This window comes from Akebia trifoliata, chromosome 5 (genome assembly GCF_017979445.1).
Source record: "Akebia trifoliata isolate Shusen 1 chromosome 5, ASM1797944v1, whole genome shotgun sequence".
NCBI lineage: Eukaryota > Viridiplantae > Streptophyta > Magnoliopsida > Ranunculales > Lardizabalaceae > Akebia > Akebia trifoliata.
Genome location: NC_141379.1, coordinates 33779138 through 33792636, shown reverse-complemented (window position 1 = coordinate 33792636; position 13499 = coordinate 33779138). Strand labels below are relative to the sequence as shown.

General features: G+C 35.9%; 1 protein-coding gene and 1 pseudogene across 2 annotated transcripts; both read right to left on the bottom strand.

Annotated features, from left to right (window-relative positions):
- Positions 1-1419: 1419 nt before the first annotated feature.
- On the bottom strand, positions 1420-7426 carry LOC147402421 (cyclin-H1-1-like). 2 transcript variants are annotated; one of them, XM_086444067.1, is made up of 14 exons: positions 7250-7424; positions 6984-7034; positions 6172-6250; positions 5964-6079; positions 5795-5868; positions 4424-4544; positions 4266-4334; positions 4112-4153; positions 3285-3362; positions 2557-2615; positions 2351-2435; positions 2174-2262; positions 1972-2049; positions 1420-1869 (listed from the first exon to the last, which is right to left on the bottom strand). In XM_086444067.1, the coding sequence occupies exons 1-14, from the start codon at positions 7307-7309 to the stop codon at positions 1866-1868; spliced, it is 1005 nt and encodes a 334-aa protein (XP_086300193.1). In that variant the 5' UTR covers positions 7310-7424; the 3' UTR covers positions 1420-1865. The 2 variants fall into 2 exon arrangements, with proteins under 2 accessions (XP_086300193.1, XP_086300194.1); XM_086444068.1 differs by lacking the exon at positions 1420-1869 and having other exon boundaries at positions 1968-2049; positions 7250-7426.
- A 4128-nt stretch (positions 7427-11554) lies between these two features.
- On the bottom strand, positions 11555-12774 carry LOC147402420 (nuclear transcription factor Y subunit B-4 pseudogene; annotated as a pseudogene).
- Positions 12775-13499: the final 725 nt, after the last annotated feature.

Genomic DNA, 13499 nt, shown 5'->3' with positions numbered 1-13499 from the left:
CGTTTATCCGTTGGATTTCCTCGGGATTAGAACATAATTGAATTTGGAGGACTATTCAATGGTGTAGAGCTCGTGAGGACCTTCTAAATTTTTAGTCGGGATGACAGGAACACGAACAAAAGACTTTGTCTAAATTTTTTTACTTCTTAATTACATGGGGTAATAAGGTTTGTTTTGTGCACGATAATAAATTGTTAAATTAATGGGAATTATCAAATCCTGTAGACTAGTCATCTTATAAACCTCTGAAAACAGTATTATGTAAGTGGCATGGTTTTAAATCACGGTTTTGCGTTTAGTCTCGTCTATTCGTCCATACTAGAGATTTTTCATTTAAAAATGACAAAAATGAACATGAAATTTTAAATCTCGTCCAAAAAATTGACTTATCCGCCTGTCTCATCCATGTCTGATACCAATACATCTCGGTATCAGACGAGTTTTGAAGCCATAGTAAATGGAGAAAAAAATATTTACTATTCTATAAATTAGTAATAGTAAAAAAAATTCAGAAGTGTTTTGATTCCTAGTAAGTAATATTTTCTGAAATTTTCAATTTTTAAGATATGTTTTGATGAAGAGTCGTGAAAATATGGCGGCCCATCACAAACCTAGATCAGGTGTAATTAGTTTAAGAAATAGGATGTAGTGGTATTTTTATAATTCAAAAAATATTAAACACCCACCCCTTCCTTCATCATAATGGTAAGGATACGGTATGTCAATCGTGTAATTTTGATGCCTATATGGTATCATTGTGTTCTCAACCACACGTATCCTTCACATGTAAAGATCTTTTAAAAGTAGTGATTTTGTGACTCAAAAATTTTCACTTGACGTGACAAGCAGAATCATAGATCTTTTTTTTTCGAGATACAAACGAAAAATGATCTTTTTGTGTACCCTTGCCATGTCAACCAAATACCAACCAAGTGAAAATTTTCAAGTCAAAAAATCATTAGCGATCTTTTAATGGGACATGGCCAGGCACGCATCTACAAGATTTTTACGATTAAATTAACACCATCATTATTGCCTTATCCTAAATATATATCCTAAAGCATATCTCTCAAATTTTTGTTACGTCTAAAATTTTATTTAAAAAATAGAATTATCAAGTTGAAGCACTGTTTAAGTGTTGTAATAGATTATCAAGTTAAATGAAGAGATTATAAATGGTTCTTGACAATTTTTGCAAAGAAAAATGAATAATAAATGAACAACTTAAATCAGTTATATATTTTTTTCTTCTTATCTTGACTTCTTGAGAGTCCACCATGATATAATTCTTTTCTCTATAGAGAAGACTCTTACTACCTTTAAAAAATAAAAATTTAAAAAGGTAAATGTATCATATTGGCAAAATAAGTCTATCCTGGCAAGAAAATCTTTTCATGACTTTGTTTCAACTTCAAAAAATTTAAAAGTTTCCATCCCGCCGATAGTCATATAAGAAGGAGAAAAGTCAAATAAGAAAAAAAAAAAAAAAATTGAAATACAACGAAGGAAAAATCACAAACTCCTCTGAAAAAAATGAGGTGCTTCCAATTCTATTGCACCTTTAGAAAGCACACACAGAAAATTCGCTTGCAGTAATATTCTCGCCAGGCCGAAAGACCTCTTTCAATCTCCAAGTAGTTGAAATAGGCTACCTTTAGGGCAATAGAGTGAGTGGTTTAACACATGTAATACAATGTCTCCCATGTGATGATGAGTGTGATGTGACGTCCTCTAGAGGTGAGACAAGCGCTTTCACATCATTTCCAGATATATTTCATCATAAATTTCAAAATGTTCTTATTGCAAACTTTTGCACACAGAAGTGACTGCTTCATTGCGGGATAGGAAACCCCAAAATAATATTTTCACCTGAATAAGAAAGAACCCGAAAATAGAAGTATCATCATAAATGAAAATTAGGAAGGAAAAATGGGTGAAGTATACAGTAAGTAAAGATGGGTAAGAACTTACAACGCTGCCACCGAAGGTTCCCCATGTGCTTCACTTCTTTTGGACTTATGTTTAGACTTCTTCTCCCTTTTCTTACTCCTGTCACACAATAACCGCCAGGCTCTATAAACAAGAGAAAAATCTCACAGGAGAACTCTTCACACTATAAAAAAGGTGGTGTGGCACTAAAAAAAGGGGTTGGTTTTGTGAGTCTAGAAAGTACTCGTCCTGTGAGCTTGGATCCAAACAAGACTTCAGTTTCCGATCTATGTGCCTCATATCTTTGGCTGTAGGGATCTTCAGTTTGCTCACCTGCACAATAAGGTGAGACCAGGGAGACCAAGTTAGAAACACTATGGCTGGATCTGAGAGATTATAGTGAGATGTTATAAAGTAGTACCCAAGAGTCTATTGCATCCAGGGATTCAATTAGCTCTGAACTGGTATGGACAGAATGTTGACGAGATACAATGCTCTCTAAGTATCTGCAAATATATGAAAATTGGAAAAGATCAAATCATCACTTAGAACATAAAATACAGTTCGATGGGAAATAATAAAATATTGATTGATATCTAAAAGATAATTTATGAAGCAGTTTAGAACCTCTCGAAATGGAGAACTCCATGTGCCTCATTTGACTTACGCAAAGCAGCCAATGCTAACTGCACAAATCGAACGAAAATGAACCCAACATAAGCTGTAGGGTGTAGTATTTTTCTTCAGCTTGTAACAACAACATTCACTCTAGTAAAACATGAGCCCTAAAACACGATGATATGTCTTAATGAGGACTCATAAATATCACCAACATCTAAACCTTGTCCAACTATTTGGGATTGGATATGTGAATCCCATTCTATACAGGGCCAGATCCTAATGCCCCAGCATCTTCAAACAATGTGTCAAAATATATTGCAATGACTGGGTTAAATTTTTGAGTCATGATTTTCTGATGCCTCCTCTGACACACGTCCCCTGACGTGGCATGGGCTAGATTTTTCCCTTGGCATACACTAACTGTACATCCCCATAAATATGTGCAGTTGTGTATCCCGAGGAAAGAATCTATGGTTCTAGCACATGCCACATCATGTGGTGTTTGGGGGCGCGTGTCAGAGGGGGATGTCAAAAAATCATTATTCTAAATTTTTATAGGGTATGCCAACCCAAGAAACCCCTCTCTCTTGGGGCTTGGGACCAGCAATGCAATTCTACAAAGCTCTGTATTGGAAAAGCAATAACATGAAGCTTCTCATGCCTGAAAACATGGCTCCTTCCAAAAATGACAAAAAGTTTGGGTACCAAAAGGAGTCCAAATGATTTTAGTATACCTGCCCAGGAGGGAAGAGAAGTGATGCATCTGTGAGCATGATTTTATCCACTTCTAACTTTGCTGTTTCTTGCAAATCCTACAAAGATATTAATCATAAAGGCATAAACAACATGCCACAGATGGAAGTGAAAAAAAATGGCAACGCTATGTTAACTAGCCATCCTAAATTTGCAAATTATATAATTTGTCCCCATTACACACAAAGAAACATAGTGATGAATATATTACTTATAAATGGGAAATTTTACAATTCGCCATATAAAGTAAATAGACATAGTCCAACCTACAAAAAACCATGAAAGTATTATGCAATGACCAAGAAAAAGCATGGGACAAATCCACCATAGATCTGTATTCCCAATTTTCATAAGGTTTATATTGTACGCAACTGCTCAAACAAAACTTTATTTACTAACCAAATTTTCCAAAGAAGGGGCATAGAATACAGAGATGCCGGCTCATTTATTTAGAGAAATTCAAGCTCTACAACTGGAAACGAACGACAACCGGGGGGGCAGGAGAGTCAGGGCAGAAAAACTCCATACTAATGGTGCAGAAGCCGTGTGCACAAAACAAAGGCAGAAAATTTGTGCACTGATGGTCGTGTGCACATTGCACATTGCACCAGGGTTTAGTAAGATTGGCACACATTGCACCGTGTGTAAAAAATTGACTCCCACAATAAGCCACAAAAAAAAAACTTACCACTCTAAAACACATTTATATGATACATCAATATTAGGCATCTTTGAGACACTACTAAGGACCCAAGAACTCAAATTAGAATCTAAGGATAATAATAAAAAATAATGTGATAGTCATTACCTTCAACATTTGCAGTTGTTCACCCTTTGATCGACAGAAATCCTAGAGAGCCAATGGCACATGTTATTGAGTACAACAAAAAAACAAAATCAAAGTCACACAACTACAAGGACAATCCACAGTTTTGCTGACATAATACAGATGAATAACTCACCTCCATATCATTAATAAAACCTTCAATTGACCGATATGGTGCATAAACAATAAGATCAAAATCTATACTCTGCAAAAGAGTTCATTAATTACTTCAAATAAAAACCAAACCAATCATCAAAAGATAAGACAACAAGAACATGTGAGACATGGACATGCCTGTAGAACTATCATCTCGTACTTGAGAATAACTTGATGATCCTGTTGAATCCCTTTACCAAGCTCCTCTGCTGATACATGATTTTCTTCTACCTTACATGATGCATATACACAAGTTAACCTGTACATATGAAGTTTTAATTATAGTCCATGACTGAAATATCATGAAACAATAAAGAAATATCATGAAAATATAAAGAATAAGGAACATAACTTGAAAGGGAAATCAACAAAAGAAGAAATCCCTCTGATTGTCTAACAAATGAAGAATCAAATCAAGAATGAAAATTTCTAGATGCATCTATCGCATGAGAAATCCTCAATAGTAGTATATAAAGATCCATGTTGGAGGTATCAATCCCATGAATATTCAACGTCCTTATCTTCTTATGTATGAAAAAAAAAACTGCGCACAAAATACATTTTTTTCTTTTTAACATGACTCCTATTCTATGTAACATAGACAGAGACATATGTGCTGGCATCTGACACTGAAATAAAGTGCCAAATATATTGATTCCTTACAAACCCAATACACTAGCACAACCATACAATTAATTTTTCATATTTTGAGAGGTAGCTTTGAAAATAATACGGTTTGCATTGTTAGAGGTTCGAGTGATGCACATGCACTCTACCACACATGTACAACACGCTTCAAATTTACCATATGGAGTCGCACGGTGATCTACTTGTGTTTATCAGGTTGAAAACATTCTTGAGTTTCCCTATGACAAAATGGACCACATGCTTAGATGGTTTCCATACCATTGTGCAAATCAAAAGAAAATACAAAGAGAGCTTGGACAGTTTCCATACCGAGAGAAGCCAAAAGGAAACAATCTACTTGGTCGACAATAATGGATAATTGTAAGACTTGTTTACATTGCTTGCCATTTAATTTTACTTTGTAAAGTGAAAAACATGTATGCATATTTTGATTGTAAGCGTAGAGCTTTCTCTCTAGCATTCACGCATAGTAAACCAAACCGTTCCTTACTATTTCTTGTCCAATTTTCTAACTTATCCCACAATCCCTAATATTGTTCTCCAATGTTTTCAATTACGATGGAAAACTCGTGTACATGTTAGTCAACAATATAAAAAGAATCTATTCAAATAAGCTAATATATAGTGCGATCATATAAACAATTTAAATAATAGCCAAAATGAAAATACTTGAATAACTTAAAATTTGTTTGAAAATGCATCATCATCTATCTAACAAAACAAATTCGTAAAAAATGAAATGTCCTTGTCACATAGCTTCAAATACAGTTTTACTAATGAAACATGCACAATTTCACATTAGTTAGTTTTATTGGTAAAAATCTTAGAGAAAATGTTGAAACTATCAATATTAGATCTTACATTATGTGTTTTGGGTGATGGGCCATTACGGACCATTGTAGATAAAACCTTTTAAAGTATATGATGGCTGTTGCCTGCAAAAACATGAGCCAATTCTTATTTTTGCAAAGGGACAATGGCACAACCTGACATATAAGACCTTTGATCTCTACGAAACAGTATCGGATACCTGAATTTTATGTGGAAATCCAAAGGCACCACATACTTCTTGTATCTTGTGCTCATAGAATACCCGCATAAGCTGCTCTTCTTCAGTGCTAAGTGGCTTAGGGAGAGAAGGTTTTTCTGCAAAGGTTCAATCAATATGTGATTGTCACAAGTATATAAAAGGCAAGAGAAATAAAGATTAAAAGTTAGTAATTTGAAAGATTATTTACCATAATCTTTTGCACTAAATTGAGGTTCTGGGTAAGACAATGACCCGTCATCATTTACTTCCATACGTGTTGTTCCGTACTTCAAAAAGAATAGGCAATTAAGATCAATGAGAAACAATGCGCTATTCAAATACAAGTAGAAACACCAAACTAAAATGATTTTTTTTTTTTAGGGTGCGGCAGAGGGGCTCCCAAAAAAAAGTTGGCATAATTTTCAATGAATTAAATATGTCAGATATGATATGCATGGTAATCAAGTATGAGTTTATAGTGGGGCACTTGCCCCCACAAGAATTTTGAAAGTCTTGAGTATTTATGAACTATTGCGACAGATAACAACGGTGGATAAAGAAATCAGCTGCTATTGCCACCACACAAACGAATCGCTCTTAGTTGCCCCCACAAAACAATTTCCACTTGCCCCTACGTTGGCAAAATCCTAGCTTCACCCCTAATGGTAATTATGGGTACTTGCAATCAACTTCCGATATTTTCTTTCTTTGCTAAACTGCAATGTGAAATGCCTCAAAACACAACATTTTATTCACGTTATTCTACAAATCCATGAAGAACATGAAACACCAAAATTACACAACCTGTAGAGGTTCTATAAGATTCGCAACAAATTACCTTTTAAAAAAAAAATGCAACAAGTACAGCATTTCTCATTTATGGATTAACCACTTCAATGAGAATACCCAATAACAACATGCGCACGTGCACGAACACACACTCACACACAATTTGAAGAACAAAAAAAGTAGTAATTTGGGGGGGGGGGGGGGGGGAATGAATAGAAGATAGAGACGTACCTGGTCCAGTGTTTCTATAGCTCTTTGATTCGCAGCTCGGTATTTTTCCATCTAAACAGAGCGAAAAGGGATTATCAAAATCAAAACTTTACTGATGAAATTAAGCAACTTTAAAGTTAGGATCTGTTTAGATTGTAGTTTTTGTTCCAAACAGGTCCTTAATCTAGATATGTTATGAGTTCTGCATCACCATTCGAAGCAGAAAACATGTATATAATATAGATAATTCAGATAAGAATGGAAGTTGTAACAAAAAGTCGGATTACCAGATCGTGTGGAGTGAAAATCCACTTTGTTCGATGAGTCGAGGTCAGGAAATCGGCCATGGAGACTCAGAAATCTAAACCAGCTCTCTCCGTATGTGTTTGTGTGTGCGTGAGAGAGAGGTTTCTAGGGTTTTAACAATTCTTTCGAAAGCGAACAAGAAATTGGCCATGGCAGGAGTAGGTAGGTCATGCTTTAATATCTCGGATCAGCTGAGTCATAACGGTATTAGTCAGGACTCAGGACAAGCGATTTCTCTCCATACAAAATTAGGTAACAACTTGGCTTCATAGATCTCCTGTTTGAATCGGCCATTTTTAGCTCGAAATTAGGGCTGCAACTGGGCGGGCTGGCCCGCACTCAACTAGCTCAACCCAATAGATAGCGAGCCTGGGCCAAGTTACGTAGAAAATGAGTTGAGCCAGATTGGAACATCTCAACCCGAACTCATTTCGGGTTGAGGGTCAATCAGACGATCCAATTCAATCTGATAGGATATGCTAATATATAGAAATATTTTTATATTAGTTATAGATTTTTTATTTCGTCTTAGAGTCGTGATAATTTGACTACCCCACCTGGCACCCTCAATTGACTCTCCTAACATCACGAGTTTGGGAACGTAAGATCTATACACCATTCACTCGAGATACATTTTTTATGGGGAAGTGCAGTTGTGTATCATGATGTGTTTGTCATGTCAGGAGAGTCAATTGAGTGTGCGGTAATCAGTGTCATGAGATCTAAGGTTTCCGAACTTGTCATGTCAGGAGAGTCGTGTCATGTCAAGGGAGTCAATTGATTGAGTGTGCCACGTGGGAGTAGTCAACCTCGTGAGAGTGAGTCAAACACTTTGATTTTTGAACTTTGAATCCTCTATGTTCCTTGTCCAACCGTTCTATTCTTCCTCTTATAATCATTGTCATTATCACCAACGAATGGTTCTTCTTCTCCGTAGAGATCTCTTTCAACTATTGGACAGTTGTTGGACAAGAAAGATTCATCAAAAACTTTATTGAGAAGATAATGGATGATGAATTCTTAATCGGTAGGTTGAAAGTGAAAATCCATTGGCATATGCATCTTACTCCCATCTATCTATTATCATTCTGTAACGTAAAATCTTTTCTCCCAAGTTTAACCCTAACGTAAAATATTCGTGCTCTTGATGGAAAAAGAAAAATACTGGAATATGTAGGGTTTGTTGATGCGAACCTATGTGTTTATAAGTAAATTTCATACGTGTGTATCATCCACGTGCAACAAGGAAGAAAATTGTCTAACTGTTTCGTGTCCAGATAGACTTTGAAACCTTAGAAATTGGAATGGCTTAGTACAAGTTTAAATGGATAGTTTTACTTTTATAGATAACTCGGCAGTGTTGGATAAAATCAATTGGGTTTTGAATGGTCCTGGAACTTGATGAAATAAACTCTTGAGTCATTTCATCTGATTCAACTGGAAAACATACACGAATTTTTGGTTTAATAAAATATTTTGTTATAGAATAAAAACTAAATTAATATATATATATATATATATATATATATATATATATATATATATATATATATTTTAGTAAGTTGACTCAGGAGTTTTTGAGTTGCGAGATTCTAGTTGAGTTGAGTTGAGTTATGAATTTTAGAACTATGCTTTAAACTACTTTGTCAAGTTCGTTTGATCGTCTAAATCCTTGCTTACTTTGGTTAGGACTAATTTATAATAGATTAATGTTGGAGTGACCTCAATGGGGGACACAAGGGGGACATCTTGACGTGGTGGCGCATGCATGCATGCATGCCCATAGATGTGTTTTCTCTGGGATACAAGTAAAACGCATTTATGGAGATGCGCGTGCCACCATGTCAAGGTGTCCCCCACTATTGTCACGCTAACTTTTTTTATTACACACCAAACAATGGAATGGTATTTGGTGTCTAAGCTAGCAGGCCAAGCTGTAGAATATACAGCAATAAAACCAATGACCGAATGTAAAATACGAGATACTTTATTGCTTAGAGACCTTTATGGAAACTTTGACAATTTATGAACTGGTGAAGTATTAGAACTTTTGTTTGTGAATCCTTTGTTTAATCTTAAAAATGTTAGGTGCAGATCGATAAACATTCTATGTTTTAAAATTTTAATGCATTTATCAATTTATCAACTTTCTCTTTTGGGCTTCTACTTGTGTGAGAAAAGCTATTTGAGCTTTAAAAGCAATTGATTACAATAAGGAAAATGCTGAAGTGACGTTAAAATTGACATCGTTTGACGCATTGCTAACATGGCGATCAGAACCTTACATTAATCATCGTAATTTCGTCTAGAACTCAAAGAATGTAGGCAAGAAATAAATTAACCACTATACATATATAATTCCATTTGAAGCCTGAAATCCAAATTGAGGATGGTCTACCTCAAAAACATAATTCCAACAGTTCACATCCATCTCTTCCGCAAAAAAAAAAAAAATTAATCTCTTACATCAAGAAGCTACAATATTAGTTTGTTAGACCTACATTTGAGAACAAATGATATCAGTATGAGTGAGAGATATTGCTCTAATCTCTACTTAAACCAAGTCAATGACCATTTGATTATCATTACATAAGGGGGTCGGAGGAGAGAAGAGTACTTGATGAGAAGGTGAGAGGAGATCTAGGAAGAGCCAGGGAGAGCAAGGTGATGTGTTTCAATGGTGAATGATGATTCCTACTTTCTAGAGACGATCAGGTGAATGATTGGAATACTTCCATGCCATATAACAGACAAAGTTAACTTGATGTCCTATTGGTGGTCACTACCTTGATAACCATATCAACCCCATTAAGAACCCACCATGGTATTTACTAAGATCTGTTGTACCGATGAGGTGATGACATTTCTTGCCTAGTCAATTTGTAGGCAACTCAGTATTGGTGCCAAGCATGACATGCACCATGGCTTACCTCTCTATGAAAACAGTGGTGTTAAGTGGTGCTATATATATGTTCATGTCGATCTACATGGTGCAGTATGCGCATGTACCCATGGCACCATTTTACATCAACATTAGATATAGAGTCATGTACAATTTCAAGTGGCCTGCAAACTACACTATAGAATGAGTAGACCATGACAGAATTAACATCACACCATGTCTGCATGGTGCTGTTATATGACAACATACATACATATAGAGTCATGTATCGTGTCAAGAGGCCAGAAAAGAACATTATGAATCATAAGAAGATCATATCAAATTGCATTTAATTAACTCAGCATGTCGCCTTTCAGCATGTGTCGCATAAATTATGACAACTTGCTCACTCCATGCTCATTGGTTTCACATGAAGATAGAATTCCTAGGCCACATGATCATCCCTGTATTCAACGGTATCTTTCTTTCTTTTTTTTTGCTTTTGTATATATATATGCATTATTAAGACTGCCACTTGACATTAGTTTTAACCTTTGTAAATGGTGTCTTCAAGTTGGCAACACCATCAAGAAAGTTACTTAAAATGGTCCCCTCATCACCCCTTAAAAGAAAACCTAGCTAAGAATTCATGAGAGAAACCCTAAAAGAATCTCCAATAATCTCAACATTCAAAACATCCTCACTTGTGGGAAGATGACTCAAACCATTTCAATATAAGTAAATGTCAACATGCCTAAGATTTTATGGCCATTTTCAAAGCAAAATATGTGAGTAGGAACCACTAATAAAGAAGTGGTCCGGGGATTTAGCTAGGGTTATGGAAACCCTGACCCAAGCCTGTAAAACCATGGTCAACTTTGACTATTCTACATACAAGGACATCACTTGGATGGGGACTCAAATAAGGACACCCATGGATGGAGACTGACATAAACCTAGATAGCGACTTTAATGGATATAGAAAAAGCAGAGATGGGGCTTGAAATGAAGTTAAGTTTTTATGTGAAGCTAGAAGAAGTCCCAAGGACTTGATGGTAGTACATGAACAATGGTCATCATGTAGACTCTCTCATGACTAAAACAATATAGACCAACACAAATGAGAGCATACATATGGGTATTACATCTATAAAACAAGGGTCAGGAAAACCCTAATTATTTAGCATATAAAAATCATATCAGATGTAAATGATGTCAAGTTAGATGTGTGTTTTTTTTTCAATTCAAAGCTTAATCATCCAAAATAACATTTTTCGATTCCATTCTCGATATACGTTTACATAATTTTTTGATGAACAATCATGGTTAATATGGGTAGAGCATATACTGACCTTGTTCCCAAATTGCGCAGATGATCCCCTTTATCTCCAACCTCCAATTTGATGAAATAAGACCAAAAGATACAAGTTAGAGAGAAATTTACAGTTTCCCTAATATTGCATAACCCATAAGCAAGAACAAGTAAATAAATTACAAAACCCCAAGTTTCTTACTTGATTCCCTAATACAAACCTAGGAATGATCTTGCCATTTACTTCAACAAAATTCTTTAATGAAAGAAGAATGAAGATGCAAGATTAGCCGTTAATGGAATAATCCCTAATTCTTACACATATAACTAGTAAAGTCAGTAATAAAGCCCAAGATTCCTAAACTACTACAAATAAAAACACCCATATATGTAAAAATCCCTATCATTGTGTTCATCAACAACAACATGATTAAAGACTAGATGTTAAGAGTTTACATCATATGTTCCATAAGATCTAAAATGGCCTTGAGTTAGAGCTATTACTCCTCTCAATCCAATTGAAGCTCAAAGCATCACTAGGAGCTAAATGTTTATTCCTTGGTTGATCACTTCTAAAGATCAACGGTTCACCTTTGTCATCGGTGTTGGTAGCCTTATTTTGATTAGCTCTCTCTCCTTCTAATTCCCTATATTTATGCAAGTACCTTCTTAATGGCTCAGAATAGTCATCAAAGCCTAAGGTAGCAAAAGCCCAACAAACATCATCCCCATTAACTGTCTTCCTCTTCTCCTTGTTACACTTGTCAGAGGCTTCACCAGTAACAAAGCTAATGAACTCAGATACACACTCTTGCATGGTTTCTTTTGCTTCTTTGGAGATCTTAGCATTAGGTGGTAGGATTTGCTTCATGATCCTGCCCACGTTTGCAATCGGCAACAAACGATCTTGTTGATTGATACACTCACCTAAGGTACTATTCGTACCGACACCTGCAACGTTGTACTCATGGCCTTCGGAATCAGGGCTACCACCTATGTTATCGACCATCTTAGGAAACAGATGAGTTTGACCCTTTCAAACAAAGACACGTTGCCCCCTTGATCCCAATTCAGGTCTATATAAAATATGTGTATGTACATGTGCATGTGAACATGTTTATGATAAAGGTTCTAAAATATGACTAAGAGTCTTCTAGTTGAGTGGTATGTCATGATGCCACCATGGTGTGTGTGTTTGTGAGTGTGTGTGTGTGTGTGTGTGTGTGTGTGTGTGTGTGTGTGAGAGAGAGAGAATGTCGAGTGTTAGGCACAAAGCTGATACCCTACTAGCTCAAAAAAAAGGATAATTAAAGTGATAATCTACTATCCATATGGTCCCCTTCTACCAATCTTTAATGTTTAATGCTCCCAATAAATCAAACACTGCGTAGGATTAAATTATGTTTCAAAGAACAACATATGGACTAAATGCATGCACGTGTGCATGTGATAGTGTGGATCCAACCACAACCTACCTAAAGTAATTGTATTGTTGGATTACCTACTATTTAGGGTTGATTAATGATGAATGGACACGGTCTTGGTACGTGGCTGACATGGCAAGGGTGCAGAACCGCACGTCTTTTTCTTGTGTATCCCGATGAAAACGATATATATATGGTTCTATGCCCTTGACACATCAATCGCGTACCCAACTGCGTACCAAGATCGCATGCATTCATCACAACTCTTTAGGGTTTGGGCACTGTCGCCATCAGGCCCAGCTTACCGTCATCCATCCCAAAGTCTAGACCATTAGATAATCCTTGAAAATCCAAATGCACAAATCCCATAGATCATCCAATAGTCTGGTCCTTGCCAATAGTTGAGAGATAAATTTAATTAGTCAAGGTTTTAATTAAGAGAGCTGCTATTGCCAGACCAACTTTTACTATTGCCACACTAATTCCTAAGAAGAATTGCTCACACTTGGTGTGGTATTAGCAAGTGTTGGTGTGGCAATAGTAACTCTCTTAATTGAAAGAGCTTCTCCCAATATGATAGCCAAACGTTTTCTATTTGCAATTGGGGCCCATAA